This window comes from Octopus sinensis, linkage group LG4, assembly GCF_006345805.1.
Source record: "Octopus sinensis linkage group LG4, ASM634580v1, whole genome shotgun sequence".
NCBI lineage: Eukaryota > Metazoa > Mollusca > Cephalopoda > Octopoda > Octopodidae > Octopus > Octopus sinensis.
In genome coordinates, this window is record NC_043000.1 from 126,604,307 (window position 1) to 126,622,068 (window position 17,762).

Below are 17,762 nucleotides of genomic sequence, written 5' to 3' on the forward strand. Positions count from 1 at the left end.
TGGGAGTGTGTTAAGATGGCCATTCTTGTTTTAAAAGAACTAAAACAGAATTCAAAAGTTATCCGGATTTTAGTCTACAGGGCCAAACTACAGACAAAAAAAAACCTGATGGGTAATTACCAAATATTATTGTCAGGGATATGGTACAAGTGAATCCTAAGACCCAGTTTTTGGTGATGAAACAATTCCAGTAGCTGCAATATATGAACATGGGACGTCTTGAGCAAATGGATACAGCATAAAGTAATGAGAACTATTTAGTCTCATGAGCCTAAAGGTAACCTTACAAATGTTGGTGACATGATGAAATGTAAACTCTGTAATTAATGTTATCAGTAATTAGTGAACAAAGAGAGAGAGGGAGAGAGAGAGAGAGAGAGAGAGAATATAGGGCTGGGAAGACTGTTTAACCTCGTCAAGGACATGATAACCTCTCACATGCTTTTGCTATGATAAAATGTGCCTACTACACTCACTAAAGTGAATAGTGTTAGAAAGGGTATCCATCATAGGCACTAAGTCAAAAATGAATGCATAAATCAGACATGGCCCTCCTGGTTGGCAGGGCTGATTCAAGGTATGGGCAACTCGGCGGTTACCAGGGGTGCCAAGGAGGACATAACAAATACAAGGAAATTTCCATGACTGTCAGCTTGCCCAGGGTGCCAGCAACCCTAGGGTTGGCCCTGCTGGTGGGCAGTAACTCCAAATAAGGACACAAACCATCACAACTCATCTGACACATGCTACCATGGAAAGTGGACATAAAATTATGATGACAACAATGATGATGATAGTGATGGTGATGATGATGATGATAATGATGATGATAGTGATGGTGATAATGATGATGATGATAGTGATGGTAATAATGATGAAGACTTACCTGTATTGCAAGCCTTGATGTAAGATAATATAGATAACGTAACAAGTAAAGCACAAAGTAAATCTGCACGTCCAACAACACCAGCAACCTGGAATAGAATAAATAACACTGGCAGGTTGATGGAGGCCTCAAAGAATTTCTATTTGAATGAAAAATCACTGCATATATGCACCGTTATGAAATTTTGGCTCTAGTTATATAGATAAAATCTGAAAAGCCATATTAATGTTTGTATAGTTTCAAATAATCTAATAGGAAAATGATATGGTAACCATTGGCACCATCAGCCTTATATGTAATTCAATCTATTTTTCTTATATAAACTACTGTCCACATTAAATATATATGAGAAAATATTTATAGCATTGCTCTAAACTAACTTAAGGATCTTAACCAATGGATCACAATTTTAACGTAATTGAGTTTTATTTAACTTTGGATGAAAGATTTTGAAATTGCATTTTTGAGCAAAGCTAGAAATAAATTGTTATATAAAATCAGTTTATTCATATGCTCTGCAATGTGTTTATATAATATAAGTATTCACAGATTGTTAAATTGGTTTTGCCATAGCTGTCCCTATTTGCAGTCATCTCCTTTCTTACTCCATCTTTATTCTTTTCTCCGTGAAATTATTATATTATTGTTGCAACAATGATATGGTTAAGTACAGGAGTGGCTGTGTATGGTTAAGATGCTTACTTCCTAACCATGCGGTCTTGGGTTCAGTCCCACTGTGTGGCACTTTGGGCAAGTGTCTTCTACTATAGACCCAGGATGACTAAAGCTTTGTGAGTGGAATTAGCAAATGGAAATGAAAATAAAGAAGCCCATCATATATATAGTTGCTATTATGCAAAAGTGTTGTCAGTCCAAAACATTGCTTTTTCAGAAAATGAAAAAATAGTTTCACCATTCCATAGCAAAACTGTTGTACTACACTTTGACAATTTTTGATGTCTTGGCATCTAAAGCAGCTGGAGATACGATAGTTTGACCAAAAGAACCAGCAATTGCAAGCAAAAATAAATATTGAAAAAACACATTTGGTCAAATTTGGACATACAACAGTTTAACATAACAGCAAGGACATATTATATATATATATACATATAGGTTTGGTGAGTCAAACAGGAAAAATAAAAATAAAAACAAGTACCACCCAGTCTAGGAATTGAAATCACAATCAAGCGAGCATGAGTGCAACACCCTAACCACTAAGCCATGCACCCTCACTATATATATATCTTTGAGAATATGTAACAGAAGTAAGACAGCAAGCTGGCAGAATCGTTAACATGCAGAGCAAAATGCTTAGCGGCATTTCATTTGTCTTTAACATTTTGAGTTCAATGCTACTGGGGTCAACTTTGCCTTTTATCCTTTTGGAGTCAATAAAATAAGTACCAGTTGAGTACCGAGGTTGCTCTAACAGACTTAAGCCCATCCCCTGAAATTGGTGGCCTCGTGCCAAAATCTAAAACCAGTATTTAGCAGAAGTGACAGGTTGAGATTTTCGTGTGTTGGCACTTATTAAAGTTTGTTAAGTGTTAATGCACGAAACTCTGGGCCCTTGAGTCACTCTCTTGCTTCTGCTAAATATTAATAAAAATTCACACATATACATACATGCACACACACCATATACACCACACACACACACCATACATACACACATATATATGTGTGTATCTGTGTGTATGTGTCTTTGTGTTTTTGTTGTGTTTGTTCCTACCATTGCTTGTCGACTGGTATTGGTTTGTTTGCATCCCTGTAACATAGCAGTTTGGCAAAAGAGACCAATATAGTAATTGCCTGATTTGAAGAAAAAGGTAAAAAAAAAAAAGGTACAGGGGTTGATTTCTTCAACTAAACCCTTCAAGGCTGTGCTTTGTTTTGGCTGTGGTCCAACGACTGGAATAAGCAAAGATAAAACCTTATACTATTTCTGTCTCATCTTAGAACAACTGGGCTGCTGGGGATTATCAGATTAAGAGATAATACTGGTCAGTTGATCAAACATAATTTTTTATTTATTTCTTTATCTATGCCTCATCAACTACCCTCTACCACTACCATCATCAGCACAACACATAAGCTGCTCAAACCAATGAGGGACCCTTTACGTGGTCAATCTACTAGAAATAAGTCACAGCTCTCAAACCACATCTCACTGTCTTAAAAAACAAAAAGAAGAAAAACAGAGCACATATTATATAATGTGGTTTTAGATGCTGCTTCTAACAATGGATGGCCATGTATGGAATGCTTCTGATCAGAGCTCTGCTCAATCAAGATTGACCCTGGGCTAAACAGCAACATCATAAGCTGCTTATCTATTATGCTAAGTGTTGCCTTCTTTAAAATTGACTCACACACCATCTATATAGGCCACATAAGGCATCTTTAAGGTATCCCACAAATAAGGAAGCATTTAAGTAAGTTTTATTTTAAAATATCTGCTAGACTAATGGAATACTTGATACTATATTCAAGCTTACAACCTGCAATGATTCAAAGTAGAAATTAAAAGATTGTCTCTGTAATGGTTTAAGATTAATATATAACATCCCCCCCTCTCTCTCTCTCTCTCTCTCTCTCTTGCAGCAGAGAAATTTTAAATGATTCCTTCAGAACCTATATATAACCAGTCACACTTGAAATTTTAAGAGTTCACTAAGTCATTAGCTATTATCAACTGGAAGAAAATGAAATAACAAAGAAGCCTCTATGTGGCCAATCAATCTGCTAGAAATAGAAGCCAAATCTCACTATATACTGTTGCTGAAGAAAATAAATGAATAAATAAAAATGTCGATCACAACTGGAAGTTTGCTTTATATAGGTTGTCTTAGGATTAAACAGTTAACCAGAAGGAAAGTAAATGTTCATTTTGAAATTCTTTTGTATATACACACACACACACACACACACACGTATGTATGTATGTATATAGTGACCAGAAAAGAATGGTAACCAGCTGAGTTAATCAGCTGGTTACCATGTATCAAGTTAATACTGTCACAGCAGCAATCATCAGATTATGTGTTAAGTCAACTTAAAGTTCTAAATATGTCGAGTTATCAATAACTTCCATAGTGAGATATTGTTCAATGATGATTAACAATGGTAGCTATATATAATAAATGATATAAATGTCTTAGAATGAAAAAAAAATACCTTTAAACAATGCAGATGAGAAGTTAGACATAATATGTAAGGTGATATCAATAAATAAAAACAAAGACAAGATGAAGATACTGAGCTACCTTACATAGATTGTTTAATGCTTTTATTACATTTTAAGAATGTTTCCCAAAATGCAACAGAAGCTTTTAGCAGCCTATGCAAGGTAATACAATATCTTATCTTAGATTTTTTGGGGGGAGTATCACCTTACATATTTTTCCTAACTTCTCACCTGCATTGCTTTAAAAGGTTTGTGTGGTTAAGATGCTTGCTTTCTAATGATGCAATCCTGGGTTCAGTCCCATTGCATGCTACCTCAGGTAAATGTCTTCTACTAATAACCCTTGACCAAAACTGAGCAAGTGGAATTGGTAGACAAAAATTGAAAGCAGCCCAACAACTTCTCACCTGGTCATAAGACTTCTTTATATAAGTGATTTCATCTATGTAACTATTATTTATTAATTAATTTAATTAATTAATTTATTTATTTATTCACAAGTGTTATGACTAAATATGACTATGGGTCAATCTTTATAAAATATGTATTATACAATACATAGGCGCAGGAGTGGCTGTGTGGTAAGTAGCTTGCTTACCAACCACATGGTTCCGGGTTCAGTCCCACTGCGTGTCACCTTGGGCAAGTGTCTTCTACTATAGCCTTGGGCAGACCAAAGCCTTGTGAGTGGATTTGGTAGACGGAAACTGAAAGAAGCCCGTCATATATATGTATATAAGTATATATGTGTATATGTTTGTATGTCTGTGTTTGTTCCCCCACCATTGCTTGACAACCGATAGTGGTATGTTTATGTCCCCATAACTTAGAGGTTCAGCAAAATAGATCAATAGAATAAGTACTAGGCTTCCAAAGAATAAGTCCTAGGATCGATTTGCTTGACTAAAGGCAGTGCTCCAGCATGGCTGCAGTCAAATGACTGAAACAAGTAAATGAGTAAAAGAAAGAGTATAATCGCTATAACAGTATCACTTCTTTCTACCATGTCTTCATTTATGTTATATGATTTGTCACTAAAATATTATTGAAATATTTGTAAACTGTGAAATAAATATACCGTAAATCCTCGAGTATAATCCACATTTTTTCCCAAAATTTAAAGGTCAAAATCCCTAGTGCATACTATATACATGGTTAAAAATGAAAAATATTTTCTAAGCAATGTCTGAGTCTCTATTTGCTGTCCAGCAATGTTTATTCAGATGCATTTTGTGATGTCGGGCACGGAAATACCTTAAGCTAAGACTGAAAGCAATGAAGTCATAAAAGAATCATCCATAACTTGCAGTAAGCAACATTTATTAAACATTATTACTGTTATTTCTTTATTTTCTGCAAACAAAATGCACAAAAAAGCTACACGTTTGCATTATGTTATATATACAATAACAATAAAGGAAGTTACCATATTCAATTTTACAAATCAAGGACGTTATATAGACCTCCTTGACTCAAGTTAGAGAAGGGGTGCGTATTATACACAAGGTTTAGGTTTTTCAGAGGTACAGCCCCCTAAAAATCCCCTGCGTATTATACTCAAGGGCGGACTATACTCGAAGATTTACAGTAATACCAACAACTCTGTCTTCGCTTTTTATGAGAGAGAGAGAAGGGGGGAGTGTGTGAGTGTATGTGAGTATGTGTGAGTGTGTGTGTGTAAGCATGTATTTATGGAAACCCTTGTCTTGACATCACGTAATGGTTGTAAATGATCATCAGCCATGTTGTTTATTCCAAGGATTCTCATCATCGTCATCATCATCATCGTTTAACGTCCATTTTCCATGCTAGCATGGGTTGGACAGTTCGACTGGGGTCTGGGAAGCCAGGAGGCTGCACCAGGCTCAAGTCTGATTTGGCAGTGTTTCTACGGCTGGATGTCCTTCCTAACGCCAACCACTCCATGAGTGTAGTGGGTATCTCTAACCATAGGGAAATATTACCTAGTTTATAAACAGGTGAGGATTTGTAACAAGAAGGACATCTTGATGTAGGGAATCTGCCTCTAACAAATTCCATCTGAGCCATGCAAACATGGAAAGTGTATATGAAAATGATGATGATTTGTATCGTTTACAAATTACAATGCTTCAAGCAAATTACAAGACTCTTTGATATAATTATGGATATGGAATAGGTTGGTTGGAAATCATATTTAACACAATCTACTTCATAGCTTAGAGGAAGCACATGGCCTAGTGGTTAGAGCAGTGGACTCGCGGTCGAGGGATCGCGGGTTCGAATCTCAGACCGGGCGATGTGTGTGTTTATGAGCGAAAACACCTAAGCTCCATGCGGCTCCAGCAGAAGGTAATGGCGAACTTCTGCTGTCTCTTTCGCCACAACTTTCTCTCACTCTTTCTTCTTGCATCTCCCCTGCGACGGACCAGCGTCCCGTCCAGGTGGGGAACCTATGCACCAAGGAAACTGGAAAACCGGCCCTTATGAGCCAGGCGTGGCTCAAGAAGGAACAAACATAGAACTTCATAGCTTAGAATATGATGACACCTTGTAATACTTGAACAAAAGAAAGTATTCCATTTTCATAGTCATACACAGTCTGAATCGTCATCACCGTTTAATATCCAATTTGCCATGCTTGCAAGGGTCATATGGAATTTACTGAGGCCCTTCCTGTCACCAACCCATAACTGTTTCCAAGCAAGCTAATGTTTCCCCATGGCCAGACATGTTTTCATGGAAGACTGGAAACGAACAACATCACTTGTATAATGGTGCTTGTTTACAATCATCAAATGATGTCCAGACAAGGGTACATACAAACACACACACAAAATAATAAATGCGCCCTTTTAAAGCCTAGCCAGGTTCATGTGCCCGGTTTCCCAGTTTCAATGGTGTATGTGTTCCCCAGCTGGACAGGACGCCAGTCCATCACAGTGTTACTCATTTTTGCCAGCTGAGTGGACGGGAGCAATGTGAAATGAAGTGTTTTGCTTAAGAACACAACGCATCACCCAGTCCAGGAACTGAAACCACAATCTTACGATCATGATGCTGACACCCTAACCACTAAGCCCCGCGCCTCCACACACACACACAGACACACATATACATATATATATAAAGAAAGAAATTAACTCTGATAAAATTTATTTTACCATTGGATATTGAATAATTAATTTTTTGAAATGTTGTTGAGATATAAATTTAAACATGGAATTTTTTTAACCTAACGACCAAGCTCAATATCTGCATTAATTTAAATATTGTATATATATATATATATATATATATATATCAATACAGACATGTAAATAATTTATCATTTATTATAAAATATAATAAAATACAAAATTCATACATGTTTATTAAGGTACGAAACAATCGTTAAATATGAATATTTAATGGTAAAAAATTTTCATTATGAATCACTCCTTATTTATAAATTTATGAGTTTCTCTCCATATAAATTTATAATTTATAAGTTTCTCTCCTTATTCATAATTTTATACACTTTTTATGTTTTCCTTTTGTATCAAAAGGCAGTGCTCTAGCATGGCCACAGTCAAATGACTGAAACAAATAAAAGAATACTATATATTCTATATGTTTTGTAGAATGAAACATTAAGGAGCTTTTCTTATGAGTACTATCAGATTAGTTGAACCCATATAATGTGACTTATATGCATATATATATCATCATTATCACCATTTAACGTCCACTTTCCATGCTAGCATGAGTTAGATGATTTGACTGAGGACTGGCGAACCAGATGGCTGCACCAGGCTCCAATCTGATCTGATCTATAGCTGGACGCCCTTCCTAACGCCAACCACTCCGAGAGTGTAGTGGGTGCTTTTATGTGTCACTGGCACGAGGGCCAGTCTGGCGGTACTGGCAACAGTCACACTCAAATGGTGTATTTTACATGCCACCTGCACAGGAGTCAGTCCAGCGGCACAGGCAACGACCTCGCTCGAATGTTTTGTTCACGTGCAACCGGCACTTTTAAGGCTCTTTTTACATGCCACCAGCATGGAAGTCAGACAGCCGCTCTGGCAGTGATACTGCTCAGATGGAGAAATTAGCGCTCCACTGGCACGGGTGCCAGTCATCGAATTTGGTTCAATTTCGATACCGATTTCACTTGCCCCAACAGGTTTTCGCAAGCAGAGTTTAGTGTCCAATGAAGGGAGGTTGACATGGGTGTCAGTCGTCGAATTTGGTTCGATTTTGATTCAACTTGCCTCAACGATTTCAGAAGGATGATTGGGATCACGTGGATGAGAAAGGCGCGATCCAGAGAGGAGTGGGCAGCGTGCTGTGACCAGCAGTGTCAAATGGATGCCTGACGGACTGGTCGGTCAAAGTGATCAAAGTGATATATATATATATATATAAAAGAATGCAGAGTATACACGCAGCAAGTATAGATGGGTTGGACACGTCGCCCGGCTCACCGATAATTGGTGGACGCACGCAGTTGTTGAGTGGTACCCGCGTGAGTGGAAAAGACCACCCGGAAGACCTCCACGACGGTGGAATTACGATTTCAGGAGGACGATTGGGATCACGTGGATGAGAAAGGCGCGATCCTGAGAGGAGTGGACAGCGTGCTGTGACCAGCGGTGTCAAATGGACGCCTGATAGACTGGTCGATCAAAGTGATATATATATATACATATATAAAAGAATACAAAAAATGGGACAAGAATACAAAACATCCAGATGATACTAAAAAAGGGACAAGAAAAATCAAGGAAGGGTCATTCGGAGTTTTCTTTCCTCAATCGAGTTCGAGATTATCTTTGCAATTTTGGCTGGTTATACTCAAGATTGCTCCAATCTGGCCAGCCCTAAGGAAATACTAAGCTAAGAGCACTAGATTCCTTGGAAGAAAGCAGCGAATGTATAAGAAAACAAGGATGGAAAAAACAAACAAATGGTACACAAATATAAATGCAAATAACAGGACATTAAAAACAGGTGTCTTTCAACTAAGGACAAATTAAATTAAGCTGGCATGTGTGGAAGTGAAGCCTTTTTGCTGGGACATAAGAGATGACAGGCATGGGGAGGAATATAGATGTTGCATGGATAGTAATCGAACCAAGAAAGTAAGGTCAGGCTTGGCCAAACACCAGTCATGTGGAGAAAGAGGAGAGAGGTAGAGGCAGAGAGATAGAAGAATTAGGGAGGGACAAGAAAAAAAGAAAAGGGACAGAGTGAAGTGAAAGAGGAGGGAAGGTGAGAATGAAGAGAAAGCCAGGAAATGTGAGAGAGGGGGAACGAAAGAAAGAAGAGTGGAAAGAATGAAGTAAGTGTGAAGGGGCAAATGACCCATCCTTGTTTTTTCTTGTCCTTTTGTGTATCATCAAACTGTTTGGATGTTTTGCGTTTTTGTCCCATTTTTTGTACTCCTTTTTATATACATATGGCCGCATACATACACTTTGGTCTCTTATATATATGGCAAGAAGAAAATGGAGAGGATCCAGAGGTAGTATGCATCAACCATTACACATTATATTATTTATTTATATTGAACAATTCTAAGAATATATATACATGTGTAAAGATTGTGTTTTATATATAAAGTACCAGTAATTTCTTTCTCTATTCTAGAAATTACTGGTACTTTATATGTAAAACACAATCTTTACACATGTGTATATATTCTTAGAATTGTTCAAAATAAATAAACCGACTAATTATAATGCCTAACAGTTGATGCATACTACCTTTGGATCCCCTCCATTTTCTTGCCATATAAATTAAGGGTAAAACCGCTTGTTAACCGTACCCATTTATTACACTCAGTAGTGTAATTTCCACGCGATAACCAACACTTGTGTATTAATAATTGGGTATTCTACAAGCAGTATATTGGATAGATACTATCCCTTAGTTGGTTGGATTCACAACCTCTAACTCTCTTTGAATTATATACATACATATATATATATGGCATGTAAAAAGCACCAACCGATCGTGGCCGTTGCCAGCCTCCCCTGTCACTTGTGCCGGTGGCACGTAAAAAGCACCCACTACACTCACGGAGTGGTTGGCGTTAAGAAGGGCATCCAGCTGCAGAAACACTGCCAGATCAGACTGGAGCCTGGTGCAGCCTCCTGGCTTCCCAGAACTCGGTCAAACCATGCTAGCATGGAAAACGTATGTTAAACGATGATGATGATGATGATGATATATATATATATAATATATATATATATATATATATATATATATATATATATATATACATATATATAAATATATATATGCAACTACCTTCTTTCAATTTCTGTGTAGCAACCCTACTCATAAGGCAGACACTGGCCCAAGGCATCATGTGTTGAGATTGAAATCAAGACCACATGGTTGGGAAGCAATCTTAGTAACCTCACAGTTAAGCCTGTGCCTGAATGATTGTAGAATCTCATATCTGCAAGAGAGCTTTGAATCTGGAGGAATCATTGTATTGGATTTACAAAGACACACATAATAAACAGCAAAATATCAAAAACAAAATATCGTCAAATTAAGCAGAAGCCATATTATTCCTTTGAACCTAATGATTTTTTTAAAGTTAAATCCATTCTGTTATTGAAATATAGAACACTATATTTTCGGCATCAATATGTGTTTCTTTCAACAATGGAACCAATATTATTTTTATTATTTTTTTCCCCAATATTTTTCTTAAGATTTTCTTTAATGTTTAACTAAGATCAAAATGAAGTGGCAAGCTTCAAAATACAAATAACACTGTGAGGGAAGTTAGGGGAAGAGGTGTCCTCATATCTGTTGGTCATGTGATATGTTGTCTGCTTCTTCCATTTGGTCATATGATACAATGTCTCATCTGCTCAGTGCATTGCCATATCTTACACCTTTTTTGAACATAAGTTTTCTTCTGTTCACACATGACAAAATATTTTTCCTTCTGATTTAGTTGTCATATATAAAGACCCTAACTCCTTAAAACTTATTGCTTCAATCAATAAATAAGCATAACTGTTAAGAAATGTCTCACATAACAGAATGGAAAAAAGCAAACAGATGTAACACCCACCGCAACAGAAAAAGCAAATAAATAACAATACTGCAAAGAGTATTTTGTGTCAGGAATATTTATGAGGGGTTAAATGAGTGTAAATAAACATTAATCTGTCCATTTCTCTTGGTGACAGTATCTGTACCTTTCTCCTTCCCATTTTCTATTGGTAGCAGAGTGCTCTGTCTCTTTATATCTCTTTCTGCTAGCAGTAGCATCTATTCTCTCTCTCTGTGTCTTTCTCCCTCTCCCTCAGTAATTTTTATCTTTTTTTCTCTCTATCGGTAACACCATCCAACGCTCCTCTCTCTAGTAATAAATGTTCCATTATCTCTTCTCACTCTCTCTTTAGCTATATTTCCCAGTCTTCCAAGCTTCCCTACCCCCATATTCCATTTTTGTTTCTAAACACACACACACATCTAACATACACATTCAGTTTTATAATATATATAAGGATAACACTAACACTCTTTCAAGGATCTTGTAACGTGTGTGTGTGTGTGTGTGTGTGTGTGTGTGTGCGTGAGTGATGTATATATGTATGTGTGTGTGTGTGTGCATGTGTGTACATGTGAGTGTGTGTGCATGTGTGTACATGTGAGTGTGTACATGTGAGTGAGTGTGTGCATGTGTGTACATGTGAGTGAGTGTGTACATGTGAGTGTGTGTGTGTACATGGGAGTGTGTGTGTGTGTGTGTGTGTGTGTGTGTAAAAGTAGTGCAAGAGTATTATCAGGAACTTTTGAAGAAATCAATGCAGAGAGAGAGATAGAGAAATAGAGAAATGGGCATGGAATAAGAGAAAGAACATGAAAAGGAGGAAAATGAGATAGAGATAAGGAAAAAGCAGGAGAGATAAAAAGGGATATAAAAATATATATATATATATTTATATCTCTGAAAAGACTAAAGAAATAATACATTCTTACAAAGAAGTAAATATAAAAAAAAGAAAATGCTAAACAGCTAACTTACATTTTCGGTATGAACTGGATGGATGGCGAAGATGACTGCACACAAAAGGGAAGATTTTGCAGCAGGAAAGCCACCAAGTGTACTGGTAGAACAAGCACCAAATACACAAGAAAAGACTTTTAAGAATAGAATGGACACAATTCCATGTAGAATAACATTAACAATATGAAATCCCCAGGGATGTAATCCACCGGCTAAGAAATAGTTAAGTCTGAAAAAGAAAGAGAAAATTTATTCATGAAAATGCCCCGAGCTGAATTAAAAAGTTTTTGTAGACACCAAGGCTACAAAATATTGTGTGAGAGTGCAAGTAATATTTTCAAAAATAAATAAATGAATAAATAGAAATAAAATAAAATAAAATTTATTTGTAGAAAGTTAGCAACAATTAAAATTCAGAATGGTTTTGCATAATTTCTTGCAGTAAATTCTAATTTCTTGAGAACGTATTTTTCTATTGCTATGTTTTATTACACACTGTCATCATCATCACCGTTTTAACATCCATTTTTCTGTACTTGCATGGGTTAGATGGAGCTTATTGAAAATTTTCTAAGGCTGGATGCCCTTCCTGTTGCTGCCTAGTTTTATCTGTTACCATGCAAGACATTGTTTTTGCAAAATTTACAACAATCATGTGATGTCATGAGGAGACACACAGGCAAATGCACATACATACACACACACACACACACACACACACACAAGATAGATAGATAGATAGATAGATAGATAGATAGATAGAAAGACAGGCAGACAGACAGACAGACAGACAGACAGAAGGAAGACAGACAGACAGACAGACAGACAGAAGGCAGACAGACAAATAAATAATTTTCTTTATTGGCCACACAGGGCTAAACACAGAGAGGACAAATACAAATGTAGAGTTTTTCTGTTCAAAAATGAAAAAGAAAAGGGGAAAATTGAAAAGAAAAAAGTAAAATTCTAATCAAATGGGATCGGGGGGGGGGATCAAAAGGGATCGGCGGGGGGGATCAAAAGGGATAGTGTATCATAGAAGAAGAGACAGACAGACAGACAGACAGACAAGATAGATAGATAGATAGACAGACAGACAGATAGATATGACGGGCTTCTTTCACTTTCTATCTACTAAATCCACTCACAAGACTGGTTGGCCTGAGCTATAGCATAAGACACTTGCCCAAGGTGCCACAGAGTTGGACTGAAGCTGAAACTATGCAAACTTCTTAAACACACAACACCTTCAAACGCTGTTAATAATATCAGAGGTTTCATAGAGGTTTACTGTTGGAGTTGATGAACGAGTCTACGGAAACCCAAGAGAATCTAAAACTAAACCAAATATAATGTAGGTTCCAAATATTTTTGGTTAGTACTTTGCAAATTATTCACAAAACTGTACACTTTGTTCAGTTAGTCTTGTGATTTCCAAACAACAGAATATTATCAACAATAAACTGATAAAGATGGTTGGCAGTTTTTTTGAAACTGTATTCTGCCTGTAACATCTGATTCTTGAGATGATGCAGAAGTTCACATAGGTAGTACTGAAGGTGCAATATTAGGAGAGAACATCTTTGTTATACACTTGTAACTTCTTTGACCTTGAAGAGTTATCTATTAGTTTTCACTTTACATTAAAAAAATAAACAATTTTAACCCAGGAACAAAATCAAAGAAAACACTATCTATAATATTCTGCTATGGTATGACTACATTAGTAACATCATCATCATCATCATTATCATCATTTAATGTCCATTTCCCATGCTGGCATGGGTTGGACGATTTAACTGAGACTGACCAGCTAAAGGGTTGTTCAGGCTCCCTGTCTGTTTTGGTATGGTTTCTATGGCTGGATGCCCTTCCTAACACCAACCACTTTACAGAGTGTACTGGGTGTTTTTACGCAGCACCAGCATGGGTGCTTTTTATGTGGCACCAGCACTTACAAGATTAGGGGTGCTCAGCCTAAGAGGATTGCAAGAGATGAGCCTGTATGCAAGGACAACCATGCTTTTACTTAGCTTGATATGTCTTTTCAAGCACAGCAAACTGCCAGGAGTCTCGGTCCCCTGTTATTCCCCTCTGTGAGTACCAACGTTTGTAGACCCTTTTTCACTGCTTCATCCTATGTCTTCCTGGGTCTACCCCTTCCACATGTTCCCCCTACAATTAGAGATCGGCACCTCTTGTTAACAACTGTCCTCATTTCAACAAAATCTTAATACACTGCATTACATCTATACTTCCATATCAGAAAAATTCACGAGGCCTGTTTTGAACCCACAAACAGTGTGAATGAAATACAGTTGCTGCACCACTGAGCCATGGATTCTAAAAAAATGTATCAGTAATATAGGTGCTGGAATAACTACAAGGTTAAAAAGTTAGCTTCATAGTCTTGTGGTAAAAGGTTCAGTCCCACAATGTAATCCATGGGCCAAGAGTCTTCAACTATAGCCTTGAGTTAATGCCTAGAGTAAAAGTTGGTAGACAGAACCAACATAGAAGCTTGTAGTGTGTGTGTGTTTATGCTGCTTTAAACCAGTAATGTTTATGTAACATAACAATGGTTCAACAAATACTAATAAACACTCAACGTTAGAATAAGTACTGGAGATCAATGTATTCAGCTAAACCCCTGAATGGGAGACTCCAGCACAGACATAATCCAATAACCAGTGAAAAGCTAAATGACTAAAAGAATATACATATATATGTACAAATATACATATACATACATATATACATATACACACATGTATACACACACACACATGTAAGTAGTTAAGTCCTATGTCTGGTCATAGAGTGGTCAATGGTTTCGCATCCACAAAGGGCTTAGCCTCACAGACATCTCGTCAGACTCTAAAGCCGAAGACTAAATATACTCTATATATTAAAGTTCAGGATTCAAGTGTATACATATATATGTGTGTGTGCATGCAGAGTATGGTTATACAGACAAATATATATATATATATATATATAGGGAGAATTCACAAAAAAAAAACAAAAGACCAAGACAGGTGGTGTAGACAACAAACAGATGGATTAGTATAACACTCAGGAAGTGAAAGTCTTTAATATTTCAAGTCTATGCTCTTCCACAGAAAGGAACACAGAAAGAAACAAGAAGAGAAAATAAAGAATGCGTAGTGGGTAGCAATCTATCATGGTATATACATATATATATATATATACAACAAAGTGAAGTTGTAAGGTAGTGCACAAGTGGAAATATATATTTGAAAGAAGGTTTGAAAATGCAATTTTAAAAGATGCTTATTCACTTGACCGGTTTCACTTTTTTAGAAAAAGATTGTCAAAAGTAAAATGTAAAGCTTCACATAAGCTTTGTTGTGTTAAGTACTGCTTGTCACAAAAGCGTTAAAATACATATATATATTCTTTAAAATACAAATATACATTCTTTGATAATAATAATAAAATGTTAAAAACAGTTTACAAGGAAATATCTTGAGGATATATTAAACAAAAAGTATTAGGAGTTCAAGATAAATATTAGGAGTTCAATAAAAGTCATGTTTGGTAGTATATATATACACAGGAGATATATTTTGTTGTTTACAAAGAATTTGAGATGAACTGACCTGTTTTGGCATTTTTTGTTTTGTGTGAAGCTAATATATATATATTTATTACACACACACACATAGTTAGATGGGAGTATATGTATATAGATGTATGTATAGGTATATGTGTATAAATATGTGTGTGCTGGTATGCTTTATGTAGTTTTCATTATCGTATGTATGTGGTGAGATATAGTTGTATCTGGACATAAGTAGATTTATTATTCTATGTCCCTTTATCTTTGTGCACAAACGGATGTATGTGGGTTTATTATGATGAATCTCCCTGTTGTAGATTCCTATTATCTTTTAATGGGTCTTTTGGTTTTGGCCGGAACTCTGTTGTTCAGCTATTGAAAGATTAAAAATGAAATAAACTTATCTTGTGGGAGTTAGAGCATAATATAAAATTCTTATCCCCTATTCCTTATTCACCCCCCCCCACTATGCAACTTTTTGCTTCCCTCCCCATTCCAGTTACCTTAATGATTCTCTTTTATAAACTACAAACTAATGAAATTAAATCAGTCTCTGGCTGAAATTCGCCAGTGAGTCATGAAATGGCACATACTTGGATTCATGAAAATGTTTTTTAAAATGTTTAATTCGTGCATATATTCACCTGTTTTCATATGATGCAATAACTCTATTTATTGATAAAAAAACATGTCTGAAACAGCTGTAGTGAGTGAACCACTATCTATCTGTTGTTATTTGTTTATATATATATGTATGTATGTATGTATGCATATATATATATATGTATACAGGGTGTGATGGGTAAATTGTTGCCATTTTATATTTTTTATTTCGCACACGTACATTGTTAGTTTTTGATTTTGTTAACTACACAGTATAGTAGGGTTAGTTGGGCACAGTCTGTGTGAAAAACAGCACCATGACACAATTCACTCAGCCAGAAATTTTGAAACGACATGCTGTACTGCTTGGCATTCATGCTGGAAGCTCCAATACGAACATTTCAGAGTGTTTGGGTGTCAATCTGAAGACAGTGTAGAGGATTCAGAAAGAGATCGATAAGAATAATGGTGATTACAAAGATACAGCAGCTTGGAAAACTCACTCTGACTGTTCTGAATTAGTTGATAAAATCCAGGCCATGATTAACAACAATCCCTCCAAGTCAATCAGGTCCATTGCCAGGGACACGAGAGTGTCTGACTTTGTTATTAGGCAGGTAGTGCATGAAGACATTCGGTATTACTGATACAAGATGAAAAATGGCCAACTTTTATCCCAAGCCATCAAGAACAAGAGGAAAGGCCATGCTATGAAGCTTTTGAACAAACTCAAACATCCCTTCCAACCAAACATGCTTTGGTTTTTCTCAGGTAAGAAAAATTTCTGCCAGGATCAGATGGTGAACACACAGAACAACTGTTGGCTTGCTGTGTACACAAAACATGTACTGAGAGTGATACAAATCAAACATCCAGTCAACATCATGGTGTTTGGAGTGATCACTAGTGATGGTGATGTTATGCCTCCATTCATTTTTCCACATGGCCTCAAACTCAACATGGAGGCCTATATCAAGTGCCTGGAGGAGGTAGTGCTGCTGAAAGACCCTATGTACGGCAACAGGACTCTGCACCATGCCACAGAAGCAGGAAAACCCAGTCATGGCTATCGGATAATTTCTGTGACCACATCACCACTAACATCTGGCCACCTAACTCCTCACACTGCAACCCCTTGGTTATTATGTGTGGGGTGCAGTTGATCAAGAAACCAACAAAACTCTTTGTAACACCAAAGATAAACTGAAAGCAAGGATTATAGCAGCATTCACCAACTTAAACAAGGAGACTGTCCAAAAAAGTCACAGGAGATTCTGAAGTTGCCTAGAGGTCATGGTTGAAGCCAATGGCAATTTTATTCAATAAATTTATTCTTTAGTATTTCAAGATATTTTAATGCAATTTTATTTTGGTAAATATATGTTAAAATGAGATGTCAATGTTATTTTCATTTTCGCATAATTTAGATGACAATATATTCACCACACCCTGTATAATATATATATATATATATCATACTTCATCTACAGTCTGT

The 17,762-nt window shown here is 36.5% G+C and overlaps 1 protein-coding gene across 4 annotated transcripts in view; it reads right to left on the minus strand.

The window, feature by feature from the left end:
• LOC115210385 (protein O-mannosyl-transferase TMTC4) overlaps window positions 1–17,762 on the minus strand; it is a 144,932-nt gene that overhangs the window by 54,054 nt on the left and 73,116 nt on the right. For all 4 annotated transcript variants that reach the window (XM_036502458.1, XM_029778958.2, XM_029778957.2 and 1 more), the window contains 2 exons: window positions 12,100–12,310; window positions 887–974 (listed from right to left, as the gene is read on the minus strand). In XM_036502458.1, the coding sequence (XP_036358351.1) occupies window positions 887–974; window positions 12,100–12,310 (299 nt within the window). The remainder of the gene's footprint in view (window positions 1–886; window positions 975–12,099; window positions 12,311–17,762) is intronic.